This window comes from Gossypium hirsutum, chromosome D10, assembly GCF_007990345.1.
Source record: "Gossypium hirsutum isolate 1008001.06 chromosome D10, Gossypium_hirsutum_v2.1, whole genome shotgun sequence".
Lineage (NCBI taxonomy): Eukaryota > Viridiplantae > Streptophyta > Magnoliopsida > Malvales > Malvaceae > Gossypium > Gossypium hirsutum.
In genome coordinates, this window is record NC_053446.1 from 17,468,156 (window position 1) to 17,493,600 (window position 25,445).

Here is a 25,445-nt window from a genome sequence, read left to right on the forward strand (position 1 = left end):
TCAGACCATACAAATGGAGCACTCTTACGCAGCAGCTTCGTTAGAGGTGGCGCAATCAGAAAAAATCCTTCAACGAACCTTTGGTAGTAACCAACTAAACCTAAGAAGCTACGAAGCTTAGATACATTTTTCGATTGTTTCCACTCAACAATAGCTTTTATTTTCTTGGGATCAACTTAGATCCCTTCCACAGTCACCACATGACCTAGAAATGTGACTTCCTACAACCAAAACTTGCACTTACTGAATTTGGCGTATAACTATTTTTCTCAGAGTATCTGAAGTACAATGCAAAAATGGTCATCATGCTTAGTTTCATTTTTAGAGTAGATCAAAATATCATCAATAAAAACCACTACAAATTGATCCAAGTACAATTGGAATACCTGATTCATTAAATCCATAAACGTCGTCGGGGCTTTCGTTAAGCCGAAAGGCATCAGTAGGAACTCATAATCTCCGTAACGAGTCCTGAAGTTGGTTTTATACAATCAGTCTCCTTGACTTTCAGCTGATGGTAACCGGAGCGTAAATCGATTTTGGAGAAAACGGTTGCTCCTCGAAACTGGTCAAACAAATCATCAATCATTGGTAACGGGTACTTATTTTTTATTGTTAACTTGTTTAACCGGTAATCTATGCACATTCTCATCAACCCATTTTTCTTCTTAACAAACAACACCGGTGCCCCTAGGGAGACACACTCGATTGAATAAATCCCTTATCAAGGAGTTTCTGAAGCTGGGCATTTAGCTTGGTCAACTCTTTCGATGCCATTTGGTAAGGCGTAATAGACACCGGAGCAATACTTGGTAACAGATCAATTCCAGACTCCACCTCTTTATCCAAAGGTACTCCAAATAATTCCTCGGGAAATAAGTCTGAGAACTCCCTTACAGTGCGGATATCTTCCACCGAAATTTTTACGAGAACAGAATTGGATACGTAAGTAAGGTATGCCTCGTACCCCTTTCGAACTAACTTATCTGCTACAAGAGTGGAGATTACATTAGAGAGGTAATCTCGATGGTCACCAACCATGTCATTCTTATTTGATCTCAAAGTAACCCTCTTGGATGCACAGTCTAGACTGACCCGATACTCAACAAGCCAATCCATTCCCAGAACTAAATAGAACTCATTAAAGGGTAATTCCATTAAATCAGCTAGAAATACCATACCCTGGAACTCTAAGGGTACCCGCCTATATACTCTATCAACTCGAATTGATTGACCTAAAGGGCTAATCACAGAAAACTTTCTAGTAGTATTCTCAGCAGTTAAACCCAAATTTAAAGAAACAAAACTAGCTATGTACAAGTGAAGAGAGTCGATATCAATGAAAGAATAATACAGAACAGAATGAATAAAGAAGGTACATGTAATGACATCAGCATTATCGTTCTCCTCGTAGTGCCTCGCCGTATAAACCAGTGTCAACTAACGAGCCTTAGCCTGACCTGCACCTTTGCCCGGTGCTCTTTGTCCTCTTCAAGATCCATTATCACCCCTACCATTGCCAGTACCATGACCTCAGAATGGTTGATGAACCTCTATTGGACGCCAAACAGAATTTGGAACTGGAGCTTGTGCCACAGCTGGTATTGGGTCTAGTCGACGGGGGCAATCCCTAACTCGATACTCCACCGACCCGCAACGGAGACACGCTCCTAATTTCCTCCAACACTCACCTGGATAGCGCATCTCGCAATCACCGCAAAACTGAATCTCAGTCACTACAGCTGGTGCCTCAGCCCTCGGGGTCCTATCAAATTTTGTCCACTTCTTAGGATGCTGACCAGAACCATAGGGACTCGAATCCCTCTTAACCTTACTCTGATCCTTCTCACGGTCACATCGATCGCGCTTAGTGTGTTTCACTTCTTCTACTATCTTTACTTTGTCAACTAGGACCACAAAAACCTGCTCCCTCTGAGGAGCTATCAGAACCTGCAGATCATATCTCAACCCTTTCTCAAACCTCACACACTTATCGTAGTCAAACACTACCAAAGTTTGTGCACACCTACTCAGTCGCAGGAACTCGGCTTCATATTAAGCCACAAATCGGTCACCCTGAACTAGGCTCAAAAACTTATGTCGATGAACCTCATAATAACTCGCCCCATCATACTTACCTAAGAAGACGTTCTTGAAATAATCCCAGTTAACTTGTTCGAGCTGAGCACCTTGTTCAACTATCAACCACTACTGATAAGCTTCGTCCCGGAGCAGGGACACAGCACCCTTCAATTTCTAAGTGGGAGTATAGTCAAGATCTGTCGTAATGGGCTCATTGGTCTTGAGCTAATATTCAGCAACAATAGAAGCGACTCTTATGACGCCCCTAAATAGTTCAACCCCATTCGACCGGAGTCATTCAGTAATCAACCCCCGACTTCCTGATCCTGATTGGGTCCTTGTGACCCTCTCCAGTGCTCAAATCATGGCTTGGGATAATGTGTCGTCCCCAACCGTCGGAGTCTTGGACTCCATCTCAGCAATGGGAGTACCAACAATCTCGCTGGTCTCTAGATTGGGCATATTACCCATAGAGGATAACTCTACTAGAACTCCTCCTCGGCGTCTTCGACGCCCCTGCATACCGCGTCACGACTACCATGTGAACTCATTATGGCAATCTAGCTACAATGTCAAAGTACACAGATCAATTTAGACATCCAACAGGATGATTCCACCAGTTCACATCAAAACATTTTGCTAACAACAGTTTATGTATTACAATCTTTATAACATAACAGAAATACTTACAGGGTCAGTGTCGGAGGCTCGGTCGTTCACTAAAGTTTTAGTCTTTCCATAGTAATTCACATCCTAAATTATCACTACTACTTTTCTCATACATTATGAGCCCAAACACAATCCGAGTGTTGACAAACCTGGCTCTGATACCACTAAATGTAATATCCTAAACCCAGCCTAAACGTCCAGCCCAGATTTAGAGAGTTACATCATCAATTATCGATTACCACACAAACCACACAATAAAACTAACCATGCTTCACATAATATACGTCATAGAAGATAATTAAGTATATAACTTTTTCAAAGTCATACTATTATAATTTACCGAAACTTCTAATATACTAATTAAAGAGATAAACGGTTGACCGAGCTCCCACGGCACCGACCCGTTCAAAACTGGGGACCACTTGAAATCCAATCAATAACAAAATGAGTTGTGAACTCAATTCAGAAAAGGAAGTTTATTCAATTAATGCTCGCTTAAAAAGTAGTTCCAATTTTAGAGATTCAGCTCGTTGCAAAAGTAATACCAGTTCAAATTCAGAGTAGATCGGTTATATATATATATGCAATTTCAGTTCATATATGATACAAATCAAATTAAGATGCAACATTCCTATCCCCATCAGCTACACACCGTCTTCAGCCATCCCAACACACCATTATGGACATTTAATGCCCAACCAACCCTACACACCTTTAAAATGTTCATTGACACTTTTACAGATATGCAGCTTAGCTACTAGATTAGTATGCGATAAGCGCCAGAATCAGAGTAATACTCATTGTGGCGTAGCCAGGATTTCAGAACAGACTTCTTTCCCTTTCACAACATCCCAACCCATGCCAATGCAGAACGCACAAATAACCGTAACATGTATTCAGTCATTCTAACTCATTACACAATTAAATAAGACGATTCAATATCAGAGTAAGTATTATAGAACAAATATAATTATGTTACTCACAAATCAGTCTCAGAGTATCAGACGGTTCTCATATAATCAAATTTGATCATTCGTACATTAAGAAAGTCGGTATCAATATTAAGTAACATTCACGGCCTGGAAAAACACTTTAGGGCCCTAATAACCTACCATATGGCCAGGTCGCACGCCCATGTGTCTTGCCCGTGTGGTTCCAAAGCATAAACAATGTGTTACACGGCCTGGACACACGTTCGTGTCCCTGGCTGTGTGAACCCTATACCAATATGGCCACACATGCCCGTGTGCCTTACCCGTGTGGCCCCATGTTGATGAACAATGAGTTACACGGTCACCCACACAGCCTGGACACACGCCCGTGTGGCATCGACAGCCACCATTTTTTATCACCAAAACTTACAAATTTAAGGTTTCTGATATGCACCTGATTTCTCTTTGACGGGAAAACAACGCGGAGACTACTCGAAACCAAATTAATCATTCAATAATCAATTACACCAACGATTTCAATATTTTAGCAAAATCAACCTACCGCCAAGATTATGTCGAAAGTTTCGACGCAATCCCAACTCAATTCGCATACTCACCTCGCACGAAACAGAGGAAATCAAACTAACACGGCGGAATAACATCTCTTGCACTATCCTCGCCTAAAAAAGTAACCAATCGAATAATTAAACAGAACATTCAAGCAACCGAGCAAAATCTCGTTTCAACAGAACATTGTTAACACAACGGAACTCGCAAAAATGAGAGAAAAGTAACGACGAAACTTACTCAATAATCATATAGTCAACCTTACAAGCAACAAAGAACTCCCAATTAACGCAGAATTGAATATCGTAAAAGGAAAAATAAAATAAAAGAAGGAGAATCAGAAAAGAACATAAACTTTAGAAGAAAAAAAAAACAAAAAAGAAGGTACGATAGAAATTCTTCAGACTATTTTAAGTTAACCACCATCCCACCTTCTGGCATTTGAAAAAAAAAAATATTTCCTAACTAGAATTGGACTTATCTACGAAACACATGGATGAAGGTTGTTTTAAAAACAATAACAAAACTTTTAACAGTGCAACTCGAACGTCAGACCTTAAACATAAAAGCAGAGCACAGAACCAGAGATACAAAAATCTAATTACTGCAAATTCTCACAATTAAATTCTTAAAAATTCTGGGGCGTTACACGTAAATGACCCGTATTTCTTTGGTGCCGCCTATTTAGATGGCATTTCTGATTTTTTTAATATATGTTTTTAGTCAACTCTATCAGATTTTAGGGTGGTGCCGCCTATGCACCACCCTTCACTTGCATCAATGTACCATTTCGGTACATAATCCACCTAACATACTATTTAGATATATTTTTTTGTCATAATATTCAAATAAAAAAGCGGATATTCTCTCTCCACTAACTCTTAATATGTATATAATTTTTAATTTAACAATTTATTAACTTTTATTTATCTTTTTCATGAAACCATTATTAATAAATGAACTTATCGTTTCATTCCACTAATCTAATACAAAATTAGTTAAATTATTTTATACTCCCTAATTTAATTTTTTAATTAAATCTCTTTTTATTTTTTAAATTAAAAATTCAATTGAGACTTTATTTTTATAATTTAATCCTTATAATATAACTATCAATCAATTTATGCTAATTCTACTCAATAATTTAATCTATCACGTAGATGACACAATTTTCACTTTCAAATCTAGCCATTCATTTAAAAAATCAATTTAAAAACTGAATTTTTCAACAACGTTTCTCCCCTCGAAGGTTCCATGTTGCCCCCATCAGAAAGCAACTTTGAAAGAGAAGCACCTTCAAAGAAGACTTAGAGAACTCTAGAGTTTCAACAGTATTGCAGTGTAAAGCGTGCGAACCATCAACTTAAATAGGAGCAGAAGAGGGAGAATTAACAACTTTAGCATTGGAGTCGGATTCTGAGATCACCATCTTTTTCTTACCAATGCTTTCCAAAATAAGGCCTTACCCTTAGCAGCTGTTTTGAACTTGATTGATTGCATTGGTTCTTTAGACCTATCCATAGAAACCTAGAGTACTACCATCAAAATTTCAACCAACTTTACTATCATCAATACCCATGTTATTATCAATGACCATATCCGATTTGTCTTTAAGAGGAATACTAGGGTCACAAGTCACCGATTTAAAAGAGTTCTCTTCACAAGAATTACCACTTAAATTACCTCTTTTAATCGGTTTTGATTTTGAGACAGCCAACTTTCGGTCTTTGCTTCTACCCTTGGACACTTTACTACTAACAGCGAGAAACTTTTTGGCTTTCGGCAGCTTTAACAGCAGCAGAACCAGCAGGTTCAGCTGACCCAGGGCCAGCTTTATCGGCAGAAAACGTGGCAGCAGCAGTCGGAGACTTTAAAGCAGCTTCAATAAATGGTTTCCTGGCCCGGCTCTTCCTTGGCACCATAAGCCATGTGCCCGAAACTGCAGGTTCCACAATAGGATGCTGAACAGTTGACACGTAAGCTGGAGAAGGAGAAAAGGTGGACATGTCCATAGGATGGGAGTAAGCAAGCGTAACAGGCGCTGTGAACGTGTGATTAGTTTCAACAGTGGCTGCAACCTTTGAACAAGTTGCCTCTCTCGACCGGGCAAGAATAATGGGGCAATTTTCATGTCTATGACCGATAATAACACAAGAAAAATAGAAAAAATCGAGACCCTCATATTGTAGATATTGTTTTCTACCATCAATGAGTATGAACTGTTTTAAAGGGCTCTCGATATTAACTTGGACGCAAAAGCGTGCATACTTTCCCCTCGACTCCGAACTAGTGGCGTTGTCCACTCGAAGGAGGGTGCCTAAGCTCTGTTCGATTTTAGCGAGAATGGTCGGATCATAATACTCAAGCAGTAACTCTGGTAATCGAACCCAAACAGCGACCAAATTAAAGGAAGCTTCCAAGGCCCTAAAATTAGGGTTCCATCGTCGCATGGTAACGAAATGCCCATTCACAATTCACAAACCATGGTCCTCCCTTTAGCACCTTCTCAAAATCGTCAAAACAGCTAAACTGAACAACAAAAAAACCCGAATCCAAGTCGATGAGTTGGAGCTCTCCAGAAAGATTCCATAGCTGATTAAGTTTAAAAAGGAGATATTGGTAGCCAAAAGTTCTCCCAAAGGCCTCAATAATAAGGATTTTATCCCATTTTAGTCGTGTCCTATCCTTTTCATCCGAAGAAAAGGTTATAGAGATAATACCATCTTTAATGTTCTCCAATACAGGCTCGTTTAGACAATCATCAAACTCCTCCATGGAGACGGGTTCTTTTTCCAGGTAGGCTTCAAAGTTACAAAAGTCTTCACCAACAAGGGTATCCCTATAAGAAACGATTTTTCTTGAAGTTTCATTAGCTAAGCCATCGGCTCTTTTAGCTAAGCCATCGGCTCTTTTAACTTTCTTAATGCTTTTGAGAAGTTCCTCCTTCTCCTCCGATATTAATTTCACCGTTTTCACCTCCATGGCCGCTTCAGAACAACTAGGATTTACAGCAGTCATGCTAGGCGTTAGTTTCAAACTTTTGATTTATTTTTGGCAGAGGATTTCAATTCTTAATATATTCTCTAATACATTAATTCAAATTATATAAAAAAAACGTGGAATGAATTTGGAAAAGAAAAAAAAAACCATTAGCAGTATTTGTTTTACTTTTAATTTCTTCATTAATTTTTATAAATAAAGGCTATTAATAGTACACCTAATCATAGGTCAGGGTTCGGGTCAAGTTGATGTCAAATTTTAGGTCAGTTTTTTTTATTTAGATTTAACTTGATCTGAAAAATAAACTTAAAATTTTGTCTAAACTTGTCCCAAATAAAAAATACTAAAGTCCGTATTAATTCTTTTATATTTATATAAAAATAAATTTAAATATATAATACATCAAAAACACTAAAAACATTAAAATAAATGTTTCTTAACAAATTGAAAATATATTAAAAAAATATTTATACTTAAATAATACTAAAATAGTTGCAACTTAACAATCAAATCTGTCTAAAATTGGAGTAAAATTAACAATAAAATAAGAGTTATACAATATTTAAACAATAATAACAAAATAATAGCAATATAATAACAAAATGACAACAAAATAACAGTTTTTTAGGCAAATTCGGGTCGGACCGGGTCCGAATAAAAAAACTTACCCGAGGCACAGCCCGTTTAAAAAATAGGTCATATATTTTTGTTCAAACTCATTTTTAAGTTTTTCACTTTTTAAGTAGCCTTTCTAACTTAGACGGATAACTCGACCCATATCTAACTAATAAATTCATTTCTAATACATTTAATGTTTTTTTTATAATTTGAACTACTTGTTTTTAAATATTTTAATTAAAATTAATTGAAATAGAAAATATATTAAATAAATTAAATTAGAGACTATTAAATATAGATGAGTATATAATATTAATTTTATATTTTTAAAAATTAAGGAAATGTCTAAAAATTAAAAGTTCTAAATTATGATTTTAGTATAAATTATTCCCTATATGTTGTTAATGTGATAGTTGAAAGATGACGGTTTTTCACAAAAGAAAGTAGAAAAGAAAGTTGTAGGCTAAGGTCGACATTTCGCCCTTGTTTCCTTTTTTTTCTTTTTTCCGTATGACAGGCAATTTACATGAAACAACTGAGAAAGCAAGAATTCAGCTTACTTCCCATTTTTGAATCTTCTTCTTTTTTCTCGTTTCGATTGAAGATTCGCACTACTTTCCTCTTAATATCTGAGACGACTGCATTAAAACCTTAACTCTCTTTTTGTCTATATAAACTTGGTTCCGAAAACCCATTTCTGCAAATCCAACTTAGTTTTCAATTATATCATCTTTGCTTTAATTTCTTTCATTGTTCATATTTGAACCCGCAAATGATGAGAAGCGAAGAATATAAACGCATTCTTCGTTGTTTCGACAAAGATGGAGATGGGAAAATTTCAGCGTGGGAGTTAAGGCATAGACTAGGACGGATGGGCGGAGAGTTGATGTTAAATGAAGAAGAAGCATTGGGCTGGAACGGGAATGGGTTATTGGATTTGGAGGACGTAATAGAGTTGATGGAAGGAGGAGGAGAAGAAGAAAAGATGAAGGATTTGAGAGAAGCATTTGAGATGTATGATGGAGAAGGAAGTGGGTTCATTACACCCCAAGGACTGAACAAAATGCTGACAAAACTTGGGGAGTCAAAGTCGATTGATGAATGTATGGTGATGATCATGCATTTTGATATCAATGGTGATGGAGTTATCAGCTTTGATGAATTCAGAGTAATGATGCAGTAATATAAGGCCATGGTTGTTCCTTTTTTTTTTCCTTTGCTTTCCATCTGTGTCAGGGATCATCATTCATTATATTCTTTTAACTAATAGAAATTGTTCCAACAAGTTAAATATACTCCATCATGAAAGTGGGCGGTGGTTAATAATAATCTTCTCCGTAAACTATAAGTAAGTTCAGTTTTAATAATTTAATTCGAATTATTTAATTTTTTTATTTAAGTTAATTTGATATTGTTATTGACTGCTCACACTAATTAAAATGACTCTTTTCTTTTTCTTTTTTTTATAAAGCAATTTTGAATCTATAAATCTGTAAATTAAAATCTAAACAATTTTCTTCTTAATTTTTCGATATTAACTATTAAATCGACTTAAATTTAGAATATATTTTGTTTCTCATCATACCAATTATCGAATCACCGCTTAGAACTCATTAGTTGATATTTTTTTTTAAAATGAATAATAGTTTAATTATTTAAATGAAAGTTTTTGAATAATTCAATAACTATTTTATAATTTTTTGTAATTTTGTAACCAAATCATAAATTTATGAATCGTATAATGATCTTGTCTGCTGTTAACCCTAATTTTAATCCTACCAATGGACATGCGACGATGAATTAGACTTGATGTCGTTTATTAGTTTATTTGTGGTCAGAAGAGGGTACAACGCGGGTAACAGACAACGTTGGAGAGAAGTCTGGTCTCCCCTGTTTGTATCTTCAGATTCAATATAAAGTAGCCCACAAGTACCAACTACATAGAGAGAGTTTAACATAAAGGACTACGTCAAAAAGTCATTTTCTTAAAGAAGAATCTTGAATAATATATAAATTCATTTCTAAACTACACTGAATTAATTTATTATAAATAATTAACAAAAAAAAAACTCTCATCACTTTATTCTTATTGTAATTAACAAACAAAAACAAAAATTTTATTGCTTAAATCATAAACCCTAACTCCTACACTAATATAACAAAAACAGAAAATTTGCTTTACTATTATTAGTCGTTAATTTTTTTATTTAATTAATTAATACAAATTTAGGATAATTAAAATTAAAATGTTGTTCCCTAATTAACGAAATTAATATAACAAAAAATCATATTCAAAATATAAATTATAAAAACTCAGTTTTATTTATTTATTTATTTAAGACTTAGTATTTGTATACTAGTGGTGTTTTTTTTTTAATTTCATAACCAAATTTAAAAATATTCTTTTATAATTATTTTTAAATATTTTACTATATAAAAATAAATTTACTATATCTTATAAGACAATTCACATCATTCTTTGTGGTTGAAAATATACCAAATATTTTCCCATTAACTAATAGAAACTAAAATATTATTGCTGACCAAATCATAGGACTAGGGTGGCTTGTGGCTCGCCTATTTCATATCAAGAACTCTATCATTGGAGAGCAAATCTAAAGAAAGATTAGGATGGATTTACACCTCCTTAAACCCAAACCCTTGGATACTTGTTCAGTTGTCCACCGCCAACCAATGTTCCTGTTCCTTGCTCTGCCATAACCATCATCTGTCGAGTAGTGATTTCTGGCTAAGAATTTGATGGTTGAAGAAATTATGCTTTCATCATGTTCATGTTTTATTCATGGTTTTTAAAACCGGACAGGTTAGATTGAGAATGGGACAATATATCAATTTGGGCAGAAGGTTGAACTGAAATTTAAACAAACCACTAGAAACTGGTTGAACCGAATTTAAAAATCAAAATTTAAACCAGGCAGAATGATCTGCATCACGCTAAAACCGCTTAATTACACGCACGAAATCCTCCCCCCAAAAACAAACTCGTTCAAAGTTGCAGTTTCCATTATCAAAGAAACATCTCATCATATGTAAGAAAATTAAGAGCAGAAGAGATTTCGCATGGAAAATTCGTCTTTGAGATTTACTATTCGTACATAATAGACATATCCCATACTTCGGTTTTACAGATCAGGACTGACCTCCCTTCTTTGTATTTGTATGTACACGAAATCCCACAGGTAGATTCATTCAAGATCGTCTTCAGATTAAAATTCAGTGTCGAAACAGGATACCATGATCTTTGAAACCATTGACCTCGCAAAAGGGATGTAGCTCAAGCTATACCTGTAAATCATGTAAATCAACCAGCTTCTCAACTTCCATCCAAGTTAACTCCATCTTATACGAGAAGGGAATGTCAACAGTACATATGAAGCTTTTAATTCAATGGTTCTATATTACTGTTAATGCATATATCGATACACGTATAAATGAAGAAAACTTCCAAAATACATTTAGATATTTAGAGAAAGCATCAAAGAAGTTCTGAATAACACATAAAGAATAAAAGATGAGAACAAAGAAATAATGCATCCTTGTCTCAAACCAAATTGTTGCACTAATTCTATAGATAAAAACCTAAAGACATCTAATAACTGGATGTATCTAGTGCACCATTTTTAAGTTCATAAGTTCCTATACAAAGCTATAAAGTGAATCATATCTATGAGAAATTACGTAATATTTGTCTATCTAAAATCAAATTATCCATTAATATTGTATACAGATATATTTACACCACTTTTTCAGTTTGAATTTCCTTTCACCATCTCCATTCTTTTATCGACTTTAACTATTAACTTCACATACGAGATTATTTCAAAGTTTTAAACAAATTTTTATTGATTGCAAATCCGTTCCATTAGGACACAAAATAGGAAACTATATTTACGCTAATATGTAATCAGTTCCTTAATAATTTGATGTCCAAAAATTAATATCCATTCACCTTATGACCATATAATCAATATAAAGCAATTATTAAAAGCATGCATATCAGGAACTGTACAAGACAACGTGTTATGCTTCTTCGAATTCATTATGTCTCGTTCACACATTTTCAATAGGAAACCACAATTATGTCACGAAGATCGAAGACTAATAAACGCATGCATGACCAATTAGAATTCTCAGAAAATGGAAGTCTTAACACTGTGCTTTCCCAGGTAGTTTGTAGACCACGTATCTCCTATAAGTAGAAGTACAGTGGAGGGAAACTCTTCTTACCATTCACAGAGAATCAGAAAAGGAATTGGAAGGAGAGAAACGTTGTCTGATCAAAGAGGTAGAGACTGATCGCTAGTTATGGCTGGCACCACACTGGAGATGGGTTTGCTGGTTTATAGGATCTGCACTACTGCTCATAGCTAATTGGCTTGGGCAAATATGTATACGGGCAATTTTATGAATGCTTTTGTGGGACAAACCTATGCTAGGAAAGGCCGTTAATTTTAATTCTCTAATTAAGGGTTAGATTTCATGATTGTGAATTTATTTCAATTGATTCCTTTCCTTTCTAGAATAGGTTTCCTATTTATGTAACGAGTCCCAAGGTTTCAATCTGCTTTTGACAAGTCTGAAATGTCAACCACAATAGGTTGTTCTAGAAATCGAGATAAAGAGAACACAATTGACTTTAGCTTGCCCATCAATCATGCTGCAACACGAAGATAATTTCGCATATTCTTAACATGCAAAGTTCATTTTCTATTAAACTATTCAATTTATTAAATTTGATTGGTCTTTTTGCCATTTCCAACTAAAAGAAAATCCTAATTTTATCATTACCACAACAGGACTAATACTAAGAACAATACTCGTTTGAGTTTTCCATGAGAACAATACAATTGCAAACCAAACGCAAACCACAAGACTCTCACATCCTTGGGCATTTTACTTGCTAGGGAATAGAAGATGCTGACACAAACCAAATCCAGTAGTATCTATAATATAAGTCTAGCCTACAATGGAATACAATCTAAACCATACATAGCCTACAATGGAATACAATCTGAACCATACCCCAATGATATATGCTTGCCCCATTCACAGCATGACCTTTTTTATAAGAGGAGAAATTAATATATCCTGATCCAAACCATTTTGCTCTTACTTGTGGTATGTGCTGCATACTCATTTATTTGAAATGCTACACAGGGCAAATAATAATTGTTTGGCTCTTTAAAGAACCATAATTCCTTTGCAATGTGGTAACATTTAAAAGCTATAAGTAGTAAATTGAGTTCAACATACCAAATCAGTGCACCAAATTCTAACATGATAGCCAGAAGTGTCAATAGCTTGTTACGAACCTGTTCAGTAAGAAGGGAGAGCTAAGGTTATCACTTAACCTATTGCATTCTAAAATTACTGAAAGCTAAAAAGAATGTAAAAGAAAAAAAGATGTGGATTTATAAAAGTGGAAATAAATGCTGATAGTGACTTACATAGAAGGCACAAAACAGAGCAATTATCATACTTGCAAGATATATAGCTGTTGCATATATACGAACAGGATCAAGCATCATTGACACCTGCCTTTTTGGACCAATGAGGAATGCGGTGCTGCCATACAAAAGACTCCAACTTAGCATCTGAAATAAACACAATATCCACAAAGAAAAATTATAAAAGAAATAGAGCTACTTTGACAAGGGCCTACAAATGCTTAGGTATAAAGTATAAAAAAGCAACAAAGAAACCAACCATCTGCAAAAAGTTCAGAATCCACATAATATGTCAAAATAGAGGTTCATGAATAAGAATAGCGACTTTTACATAAAGAAGCAAAAATAATGACTCAAAACATGAGAAAGTTAAGGAAAGATGAGGAAAAAACTGGCTATATTTAGTTCTTAAAGGAGTAAAGGTAACTAAGCTTTCAAGGAATTATAGTGTGGCTCAGCGTGGAACCAGTAGAACTTCATTACATACATGAACCCATGTTCAAGAAGCTCAGCATGAATCCAGTTCAACTTTGCTGTGGATTAAGAACTAAGATCCTTCACTAATAATAATAAAAATTCCAATCCCCTGTACTCTTTACACATTTGAAATTCAATCACTCTACTTTTAATACCAAGAATCTAGTACCTCTACTCTTTTGATAAGACTGTCAAAGGACTTCCATTGAATTGGATTATACAGTATTTTTAAAATTTAAAAAAAAAAAGCTCACATGGCTAATTTAAAACTGAGTGAAAGCAAAGTAAGCATTAAAAAGAAAAAGAAAGTATTGACTTTCACTCAACTTCTTTGAAACAGTGTTGAAAAACATTACAACCCCATATTCAACTATTTTATTTGTTTATTTGGCCTTCTACGTGTGAAATATTCACCAGGTGAGTAATTTTTTTATTTTAAAAATGCCACATAATCTAGTCGAATCAAATTCTTTTGATGGTGTTATCATTTGGATTTAAATTATTAAATCAAAAGTGTAAAGGGACTAAATTCCTGGGATTAGAAGTAGAAAGACTAAATTTCAAATGTGCGAAGGGTACAAAGACTGAGAGCATAATTAGACCTAATAATAATATCAACTCACTATTTATGTTCTATAGTAACACTTGGTAGGAATGAAAAAGAGAACCTCATTTTTCTTATTTGTTTTGAAGAAAAATGGAAACATACAATGCATTCTTTCACACAGAAAATCCACTCTAAAGGAAAATGAAACAAAAAAACTAAACCTAGATTCTTTCCATTCCTCCCAATTGCACTATGGCATACAAAAAATTGTTGAATCTCACAGTTTTCACGCTCCCTATTTATTCTGGTTATTCCTTAGCAACCTAAGTGTCAACGAGAAGTGCAGAAAATCACATGCATGCTTTTGATAATTTATACAAGCCACCAAAATCAACAGAATCCATGAATGAAGCTCACAAACATTTGTTCAGTAATCGGGACAATTGATGTACCTTCTCAGATTTAACATTTTCTTTGGTTGGTATTTCAAAACATGATATTAACAAAGGATGTTTGTTTTAAAAGAAAGACTACTCTCTTTACTCGATATTCCAAGTATGCTGAGAGGTTGAAATGTGCTATACTTACTTAGAGATTAAACCATTTGGTCTTGTGGGTTACATAGCACTCACATTGGATCTCTTGGTCCACATGTTTCATTATTGTTAGTTGGCATATTTGGAAACTAAGGAATAAATATGTCTTTCAGGAAGAGTTTAAGCAGCCACCAAATGCTATTTGTTTGATCCTTCCTTATCATTTGAGATTATTTACAGTTTAGGTGCTAAAGGAAACTACTAGTGCTCAGCAAGTAAAACTTAATGCATGGAAATTTCCTCCACAAAATTATGTGAAGATGAATGTTGATGGCGCTTCTTATTCCGATCCAGGTAATCTTGCAGCCGGTGGACAATGCACAGGTAGTTGAGGCAATGGTTATCATTTATCAGCTTTACTAGGACACTTGGTAGGGGCTTGGTAGGGCTATATGCTATTTACATTGGAATGCTCTTAGCTTCAAAACAAGGATATTGGAGGGAAAAAATTGGGTCCGATTCACTCTTGACTCTAAAAAAGATTTTACAGCCTCTGCAGAACAAGTAATCCTTATACCAGGGAATTTTTTACTGTAAAATGTTGATGAGTAGACATTGCCATTTTTTGGTCATATATATAGGGAGGCCAATATTTATTCTGACTTTTTGGCGAATTGGGTACAAGGCTGGGAATACTGAAGTTACTAAATATCATATCTGCTAGACGCTTTAGTTGGTTTTTTTCACATTAGTATACAGCAAGAACTACAAGCCTACAGCTTTATTGCTTAACTAGTTTCCACCACTCCTAAAATAAAAGAATAAAAAAAAATAAAAGCATAAACAATTAAACCATTAGAACATGTGACTATATGCACTTGCAGGAAAAAAATTGAATAAGAAAAATGAACAATGACATGTTATAATTTTACTAACAAATTAGGAGCCTGACAAATAAGTACATAAATTTAGATACAAACCTTCCAAGTGCAAGCAAATTGCCAAATGTAAATGTGATTCCAAACTTGATTGGATGGAAGAAAACAAGGATTGACTGTGAGATGAAGAAAAAGTGAAATTAGATTAGTATATCCAACAGCACCAAATTCAATGAAGCAAAGTGAAGCAATATAATAACTACATAAAAAATTTCAAAGCACTATCCTATTAACCAGAAAGTGCTCAAGACTGAACTTCCAAGTTTTCTAGCAACACAAAGGAACAATATCAATCACCATCTTCATATGTATAAAAGTGAGGGAAAAGAAGATGCTATCTTACTTAGCAGTGCAAGCTGAGATAACTAAAATTCCAAACTTCTGATTAACATAAAATAAAATAAAATAAAAAAATCAATGCAACAATACGTCAAACAAACATTAAAGAGAAACAATAGCAAACACTTGTCAAAAATCGAGAGGATGGACAGAAGAAATTGTAAATTAGACAAATTTTGAAGACACACTACATACATCTTATTTCACACAAATCTCGGTCTCCCAAGCAAAAGCAAGTTTCCATGGACAAGAACTCATAAGACTCAGAGAAAGTTTCAAAACATAAATATCTTGTGAGGAATGCAAACAACAAAAATAGATCTCTTGGAACCTGAATTCTGAAGATTGATATAATATATAACCAGCTATCAACACAAATTTCTTAATAGTAGAAACTTTTAGTAGGTTTAAGGAATTATTGTCAAGGAACTTTTAGAGCTTTGTTTCAATATCTCTTCCAGTATACAAAGCCTTGTACTATTTTCTTCAAGAACAATTAAACACTACGAAATTGTAATTTTCCAGGAAAGGTCAATGATTAACAGCATGAGTTTTAAAGAATGTAACTCCATAACTATTGTAGTCTAAAGCACCCCAAAAGTAACACTTATATACATTAAGAAAAGTTCTTTAAATAAACTACCATCAAATATAGCAATTTGAAGAGCTTAGGGTTTTTTTTTTTTCATTTGTCAGCATTTGCTTAATTTAAGCTTTTAAAATAGAATGCTTAAATGGTAAAAAAAAAAAAAAAAAACAACGCAAATAACAGATCAAAAAAATCCAGTAGATAAACACAATCATAAAGTGAGCACATCAAGGAGAACTTCAATAGTTGAAAGAAAAGGAAAACAGGAAAGAAGAGGGGGGCAGGTGGTCAAACAAAGAGTACTAGATGAAAAGAAAGGAATGCAACCCTCACAATCATATAGCCTTCTTTAGGCTCTTATGGTAATTAAAATTATTTCAGGTCTAGGAGAAATAAATCCAATCATCAGTTTACTTAGTTGCCACTTAGAAATTACTTTTTGCCACTTAGAAATTACTTTATTGAAGTAGTCATATCTATTTGAAAGGCTACGTCAAAGGGAAACCAAGTAACAATGGACTATTAGAACTAACAATACAAGTAACCATATGGGGAAGTACTTACCAGGAGTGTACAAGTCAACCCAGAAACCAAGCAGATGGCAAACCCATAAAACCTCTAAAACATGAGATAAATCAAGCAATTAGTTCAAATAAATTAGTCTTACTTTCTTTACTTGCTTTTAACTTCTAAAAGAGTTGCTAAAAGAAAAAGCAGAGGATAACAAATAATAGCATAATTGGTAAAAAGGAGAACAAAACACTAAAGTGCAACTTCGATTCTAATATAACTATTCGATCTATATGAGCAAAAAGGAAGCTAATGCATATCTACTCAACACCTAGCAGTTAATTTGGATATATATAACTAAACAATGAAATATTGGCATAAATGAGATCCTGTATCTGAAAGCACTACAATTGAACTGAGTGTCATGGGTTGACACACGAGAGACGCACATTGAATGTTTTCAGAAAAATTGAAAGGTGGCCCCCAGATCTCAAGTTGGAAGAAAATTATGCAAATTCCAACTAATTTAAGCGGAGATGAGTGAGAAGAAGCAAGTAAGACAAAGCAATACAAAGAAAGAAAAAGAACGAAAGAAACCTGTTTGGGGGTCAAAGTGCACTGGCGATTGAAATCGTCCATGAAAGAGAAAGAGTTTCCATCTTCTTCAATTGCAGGCTGTTGGTGCTCATCTTCCACCTCCATTCCCACCAGCATTTTCATCTTCTCAAACGCATTGTTCATCTTCTCCATCTTCTCCTAACCGTTCTCTCTCGGAATTCCTACGGTCAGACTGGATCTGAATCCACTCACTGCTTTGCCCGGAGAGAATGAATTGTTAGTAATTTCTTCGGATTTACTCTGCGTTCTTTTGCTTTAATTTTAAGAAAAATTGAAAGCTACAAGATTCCCACCTTCCTGTTATTTCATGGGCTCCTTTTATCTCTTGGGCTGAACCTCATCTCGGGTTCATCTTCTCCATTTGGGTTCAACCTCTACTTTTAACCCAAACCCTAAATTCAACCCAATTTACCTACCAGCCCAACTCCAATTAAAGATATATAATCAATGATTCAAACTGGAATCATCAAAATTCAGCTTATAGAAAGCCAATAACTCAAACATATCTAGCTCAAATTCTAAATGAAGTAAATAACTTACTTAAAATAGATATAATTCAATTTTATAACAATAATACCTATAATACAAATTACATGAGATTTTCGTTTTGAAAATACAAGACATTTCTATAATATGAAACACAGGACACATTGAATATTTTCTTCTTAATGGTGTGCTTGATATAGAAGAAAAATTAGAGAAAAGAAAATAAGAGAGATGATCATTTTTACTATAATGCATAAAAAACAATTCTTTCAAATTGAAATGATGAGAAGAGAGAAAATCAGAAATATGTGTACGTTAGTACTAAATTATGCATTTTTCAAATTATTTATTTTCTTTTATTTTATTTTTCAACCCTACCAAACAATGGATGAAAAGAAATTTACTTTTTCTTTTCATTTTTCCATCCTTCCTACTAAGCTCACCAATGAAAAGAAAAATTATACTCTCCATCTTTCTATTTTTTTTATCCCTTCAATTTTTCACTTTCCAATTTTTTTTCCACTGTACTAAGAAAAGCTTAGGGCTTCTTCACTTGTACATTCTGCCTTTCCTTTAAGGTTGTGACTGCCTCCGGACGTACCAACGTATAGAGTAAAAATCATGCAAAAATTTTGTCAAAAAGCGGTATCCACAAGCATTCGAGTCAAGTTATAATATAGTTACAACGGAGTAGGTAAGTACTCCGAGGATCGTACCCAAGGGAGGCAAACACTAAACTAATTCTAATCTAAGCATAAATGGATCTAATTAATATTCTATCAAATTCTAGTACAAAGAATTAAAAGGAACGTTTTTAATAAATTATACTAAAAATAATAAGGAGGTAAATAAATGAAAAGCAAGGAATCAAATAATTGAATATATATCAAATCTGGGTATAGGTGATTAGCTCGCTTTGGTAGTCATAATCAACTGTCTTCTCGGGTTTTCTTGTTCAACCAACTAGTCAATGCCCTAGCAGGATCTTCCGATACATCCACTAAAATATTGAGTTGGTAAGAACTACTTATCTTTCGACCTCACAGTCCAGACGGTTCAAGGTTAAGGTGTTCAGGGATAAGCAATACCAAATTTGGGTTAATTATCATCTTGATGACTTCCTAGGTTTGTCAAGCCTAAGGTTTAAATTATTCATTTCCTAAACAACTGATCCGTTAATAAATCCCTATAAAACAATTAATTATTCATACTTCTACTCGTTAATCCCCCACAAGAGGATTAGTTCCTCATAGATCTAATAAAAAACATAAACTTGAATGAAAGAATGAACATAAAGAAAAATTCAAGAATAGAGTTCAGAAGCCTATTTGTATTGAAATTCAACGTAGAATCCTCACAGAGTTGAAAGTAATTCCAGAATCTAATTTCTTCAAAAAGGTAAATAACAAGAACAAGAATAAAATCTAAAACCTAAGAAAAGAGAAAAACTAAATACTAAACCTAAAGAGAAAATTATACAATATGAATGATTTTTCTTAATGTGTGCTAAATGAGCCTATTTATAAACTTTAAGGTGGTGTCATCCTCAACCCTAGGTCAGCTATTGTCCTCGTGTTTAATGTTTGATTGTGCGGACCAAAACATTATTGGCTCGTAGTTATTTCCCATACAGAGGTGATGTTGCGGCACACCAGGTCCTGTGTCGCGACATCGAGGGTAGTATGCTCAGCTTTAAGGTGTTTGTAGGGGTATGTCGCGACATCATCAGGCTGTGTCGAGACATTGAAGGCGGTCTTGGATTTTTTTCTTATTTTGCTCCCTATGTTGCGACATCGCATGCTCTATGCTGCAATCTAGCGACCAGTATCGAGTTAGTATGCCTTCTAATGGTCTCCTGCACACTCACAAAGTATATTGCTCACCCTTAGGCCTCATTTGGCCCCTAAGGTCAATAAAAGACTCAAATTACACATTTTATTAACTTAACTAATACTTACAAAAAGGTAATTAGTACTTAATTGAAATGCTCATGTTCAAGCTCCTAAAGTATGAAAACTAGTTTAATCTGCCATATTGAATTACGGTAGATCAAACTCCCTCATACTTAAGTCATTGTTTGTCTTCAAGCAACATAAACAAAAATAATAAATGAATAAATGACCCTTTAACAAATATAGTACAAGTGTTAGCTTTGGGGCACATGAATAAGAATTTCATACTCATATATAATATTGGCATGAGATATAACTGACTTACCACTTTTATTATTAGACACCTGAGTTCAGTGTATTACAAAGCATACAAGCATTAAGGGTCTCAAACGTAAGAATCCATCAATAAATTATACAATTAATTTGATTATCCTAGCAAAATACAAATAATCGTAAATGCACTTATTCAATATGATTTTGAATTGTGAATAAGTCTACCTAGATCACATAGGGCTTTTTGGCTTGTAATGTACTGAAGCTTAGAACAGATATGGATTTCAAAAATAGTAAGCATCAAATAGTTTTAAGCACGGAAATATTTGGCACATCATATTGTCTCATATTCTTCCCCTTAGTAACCATTTCCCGCACATTGCCTTATGTCTCCTTCTTTCACCTTCCTTATTTCTCCACATAAGAAGTCATAGCATAATATAACAATCATGGTTAGCTCATAAGTTTTTGTGCACTAATGAATGAGATTCTCTACTTTTGTGATTTGATCACATTTTTTTCTTTTTCAATACATCACACTCATAAATGCTTTTACTTTTCAAGTACTTTTTCTCCTTGTTTTGATTTTCTTCTTGATTTTTTTTGTTATACATATTGGCTAACTATGATTACTATATCACACTAATCCCTCCTATCTCACTCTATTTTTACAAAATTCGCTATAATGTATCTACTTAACCATCAATACGTATGGCCAGATGTTTACAGTCGTGCAGTTTAAGACCAACTGAAAAGGATAAGTACAAATTTATGGCTCAGGTTTTGTGTAACAGCCTGATTTTAGCTAAATCAGAATAGTGGTTTTAGAACCATAAATTCGAGGTTGGAAAATTATTTTAATATTAATTTTGGTGTTTACAGCATGTGATTATATATGTGTGGAAGTTTCGTGATTTAATTTTATGTTTAATAGCTCAATTTGAGAAAAAAAGACTTAATCGCATAAAATGAAAAAGTGGCATTCTATATGTTAAATGTGTTTAATTGCTATGATTTATTAAACCAAAGGTCCTTATGATGATATTAGACCATTGGTTGTGTAAGTGGACATTTATGGACAACCATTATATATATTTAATGTTATTTCATTAAGGTTAATTAAGTAATTTCTTATTTAAATTTAATTTAATTAAAACAAAACCAAAACTAAGCTTCATTTCATCTTTCTTTGGCCGAATATGGTGGAAGAAGAAAAAATTCAGTTCATTTTAGGGTTCGGTCAATTGGGAGCTTAATTGGTAAGTGTTTTGATCTTTATTTTTGATGATTTTTTTTACGTTTTTGAGATTGTTGCTTTGTATTATAGCTAGTCCACGCCTTAATTTTTGAAGTTGTCAATGTTTTTGTGAAGTTCCATTGATGAATGTTTAAGCTTTTAAATGTTTGATGATGAAAAATGGATATTTATTGATAGATTATCATATTTTGTTAAGTGATTTTTGACAAAAATGTCAAATAGGGATTTATTTGTGAAAATGTGAAAATGTGTGATTAAATGTGTGAATAAATGATAAATATGGGCTAATATGTGCACTAGGAAAATTTGGCTAGCTTAGGAAGGTATTAAATTGCATGAATTTTGTGTATTTGTGAAATAGGGACTAAATTATAAAAATGTGAAACTTTGGGGGCAAAAGTGTAAACATGCCCAAATGTGTGTTTTGGATTAAATTGAATAAATTAGTGATTGAATAAGCTGAATTTGATATTATATAGATTAAGAAAAGTGGAATTCGGACCTAGATCAGGGGAAAACTAAAGTTGTCAACTAAACGACTCGATTCACTGTTTTAGCATCCCAGATAAGTTCGTACGTGATAAAAATTGTTACAATTATGCTTTTAATGCTTTGATATTGCATAAATTGTATACACGAGAATACGGTCATGTTTGACGATTAATCAACTATGTTTAGCACTTAATGTGCGATTCAAGATAGCTTCGTCTATTTCTGGCACTTAGTGTGTGATTGGGAATAGCTTTGGCTATATATGGCACTTAGTGTGCGAGACTGAGATAGCTTCGGCTATGTAAGGCACTTAGTGTGCAGGATTATAAGAGCTTCGACTATGCGATGGCATTTAGTGTGCGAAACATTGAGTATTCGATAGTGTTACGAGAAGGTATGAATTCGTTATGAATTTGTAAAGGTATGTACATGTAAGTATGAAGTTCAAATAGAAAAGTTTAAAACTTTGCATATAAGTATATGAATAAGCTTATGGAATGTAACATCCTGATTTTGGGACTAGTCAGAACAGTGGTTTCGAGACCACAAATCCGATGAGGAAAAATTTATTTTTCTATATTTTTATGGTCTACGATTTCACAAAATGATTTTTTGAAAATTTCGTTCAAAAATTTCGACGTTTGGGCACTCAATTTAGTCAAAAGGATTAAATTGTAAAAAGTGCAAAAGTTGAGTTCTACATGTTAGAGGTGTCCAATTGTTATGAAACTTTAAATTGGAGGTCTTTATATGGTAATTAGACCATTGGTTAAGTTGGTAGACAAAAATGGACATGAGATAAGTGAAATAGGAAATTTTTAAGTTAGGGACAATTTGGTAATTTAGTAATAAAAAGAATTAAAAAGGGAAAAAGATGGCAAAATGTGCTCATCTTCTCCATGGTGAACGAAAATAGCAAGGGGGAAGCCATAGTTAGGGTTTTCAAGCTTCCAAGCTCCATAATCAAAAAGAACGAAATTCGGAGTTAGACTGGGGAAAGAAAAAGATAGAGGACTAAGTTGCTAGATTTGGTCAAATTCTGTACCGAGGTTAGTTTACGGTAAATAAATGAAATATTTTGATAATTATTATTAATGCTGTTATTTTTCAGCAATTATGTATTTATTTCATGAAAATATCTAATGTTGACTTAAGTATGAGGTGATAGAGAATCAGTGATAAAAGCCCCGTTGAAACATTGGGAATGTATTGGATACAAATGTCATGACATTAAGGGAATGAGATCCCATGTAAGACCATGTTTGGGACATGGCATTGGCATCATTGAGATTATGAGAGGTCACATGTAAGACCATGTCTGGGACATGGCGTTGGCACCGAGATGAGAGGTCCCCCGTAAGACCATGTCTGGGACATGGCATGGACACCGATATGAGAACTCCAATGTAAGACCATATCTGGGATATGGAATTGGCAGTTCAGGAAACATCCCATGTAAGACTATGTCTGGGACATAGCTTTGGCATGTTACATTCAGACAAGAGACCCGAGTATCCTTAGTATTCCAAGTGATTCAATGGGCTAGAAAATGAATTAAGTTACATGAAAGTTCAAGGAAAAGCATGATAACTAGATTCAGGTGAGTTATAAAGGATTGAAAATGTCTCAGTTATCAGTTGAGAAAAAGAATTTCAGTAAGTGAAGAGTAAGTTATAATCGTAAGTTATTTAAGCAAGTAAGTGAGTAAGTAAAGAAGAAAGTAAAGATCCTAGTGCTTGATGAAAATTTATGAGTATGATGGTTTATGATAAATATTGTTATTTATTTACTTGTAAACTTACTAAGCTTTATGCTTACTTCTTTTATTTCTTTTTCTTTCATATAGTATTATCAAGCATAGTCGGGATCTTGAAGACGTCGGAGAGCGTTCACACTTTCAACCACCACAACTCGGTATTTTAAGACGATAAATGTTTCGAGCTATAGCATGTATAGGGACTTAGTCATTTCGATTGTATATTCTTAAATTATGACCAAAAGATGATATGTAAATATTTTATGATGAATAGTTATTAAAATGGCTAATTATGAAGGTGTTTGTTGTTATAAAAGTCTAGGTGATAAATTATGCATAGAAATCATGAAAAAGTAAAAATTGGCAGTGAATCAGTTTTGAGACAGCAGTAGCGACGTGATTTTGAAAAATCACCAAGGATAGTAGAAAATGAATTAGAGGGTGGATGAGATATAGAATTAAAGCTTATTGAGTCTATTTTCATAGAAAAATAATAGTGTAGACAAAGGAATTATGCATTCTGAGATATTTGCATTTTAGTTAGACAAGGTCAAAGTGGTTTTTGGAATCCACTGTTCTGACTTTGGAAAATCATTAAAAATTGTAAAAAAAATATTTATGAGTTTTAATTTATATGTATAGATTCCTTATTGAGTTTATTTTCTGTAGAAATAAGTTAGAACACCATATGAAGTCTGTACAATGAGATAATTAAATTTTAGTGACAAGAGATCAGGACAGTCGATCAGTGAAATAGAGGAGACTTTAACTAATATACTATACTAATTGGCTAAACCAAAAATTCTGAAAAATTTCTGGTAAAAATATATATAATTCTAGTTTTAGGGAAAATTTACGGATCTAAATTTCAAGTTTTTTAGCTCGAGTTATAATTAATTTAGTGACTGCTATGCAGGTGGACAGTTTTATTGTGAATAGTGAAATAAATTATTTTTATTTGTTTAAGTAATCAGAAAATTTTTAATGTTCCCGGTTGGGACTCGAACCATTTTCGTTGCATGTTTTAGGGTCTCGAGAGTTCTTTTAGGGACATATTGATTGAATGTGAGTGAATTAATTTTAAAAGCAATTTTTTTATGCTCCGAACTAGTAAGTTAAGTCAGGTAACGCCTCGTGCTCGACTCCGGCAACTGTCTCGGGTAGGGGGTGTTACATGGAAGGTTTGGTATTATCATGAATTATACATTAATTTGTTTAAATTGATGATTTGTGTTTTATGAATTGTTAAGTATATTTAGTACGAACTTACTAAGCTTTGTAGCTTACCTTGTTTTTTTTCCCTATGTTTTATAGTGAATTCAAGGCTAGCTCGAATTTGGGAATCGTTAGAGACTACGTCACACTATCTAACCATCTACTTGGTACTTTTGAGTTGTG

The 25,445-nt window shown here is 33.9% G+C and overlaps 2 protein-coding genes across 2 annotated transcripts; one reads left to right on the plus strand and one right to left on the minus strand.

Annotated features, from left to right (window-relative positions):
- The first annotated feature begins 8,541 nt into the window (after nt 1-8,541).
- Nucleotides 8,542-9,262, plus strand: LOC107915863 (putative calcium-binding protein CML19). The gene has a single exon (XM_016845060.2). The coding sequence runs from the start codon at nt 8,641-8,643 to the stop codon at nt 9,049-9,051; it is 411 nt and encodes a 136-aa protein (XP_016700549.1). The 5' UTR covers nt 8,542-8,640; the 3' UTR covers nt 9,052-9,262.
- A 1,609-nt stretch (nt 9,263-10,871) lies between these two features.
- LOC107914424 (vesicle transport protein SFT2B) lies at nt 10,872-18,177 on the minus strand. The gene is made up of 6 exons (XM_016843335.2): nt 17,870-18,177; nt 17,327-17,380; nt 15,877-15,950; nt 13,337-13,454; nt 13,143-13,201; nt 10,872-11,174 (listed from the first exon to the last, which is right to left on the minus strand). Exons 1-6 carry the CDS (start codon nt 18,020-18,022, stop codon nt 11,096-11,098), a joined length of 537 nt encoding a protein of 178 aa, XP_016698824.1. The 5' UTR covers nt 18,023-18,177; the 3' UTR covers nt 10,872-11,095.
- Between the last annotated feature and the right edge of the window lie 7,268 nt (nt 18,178-25,445).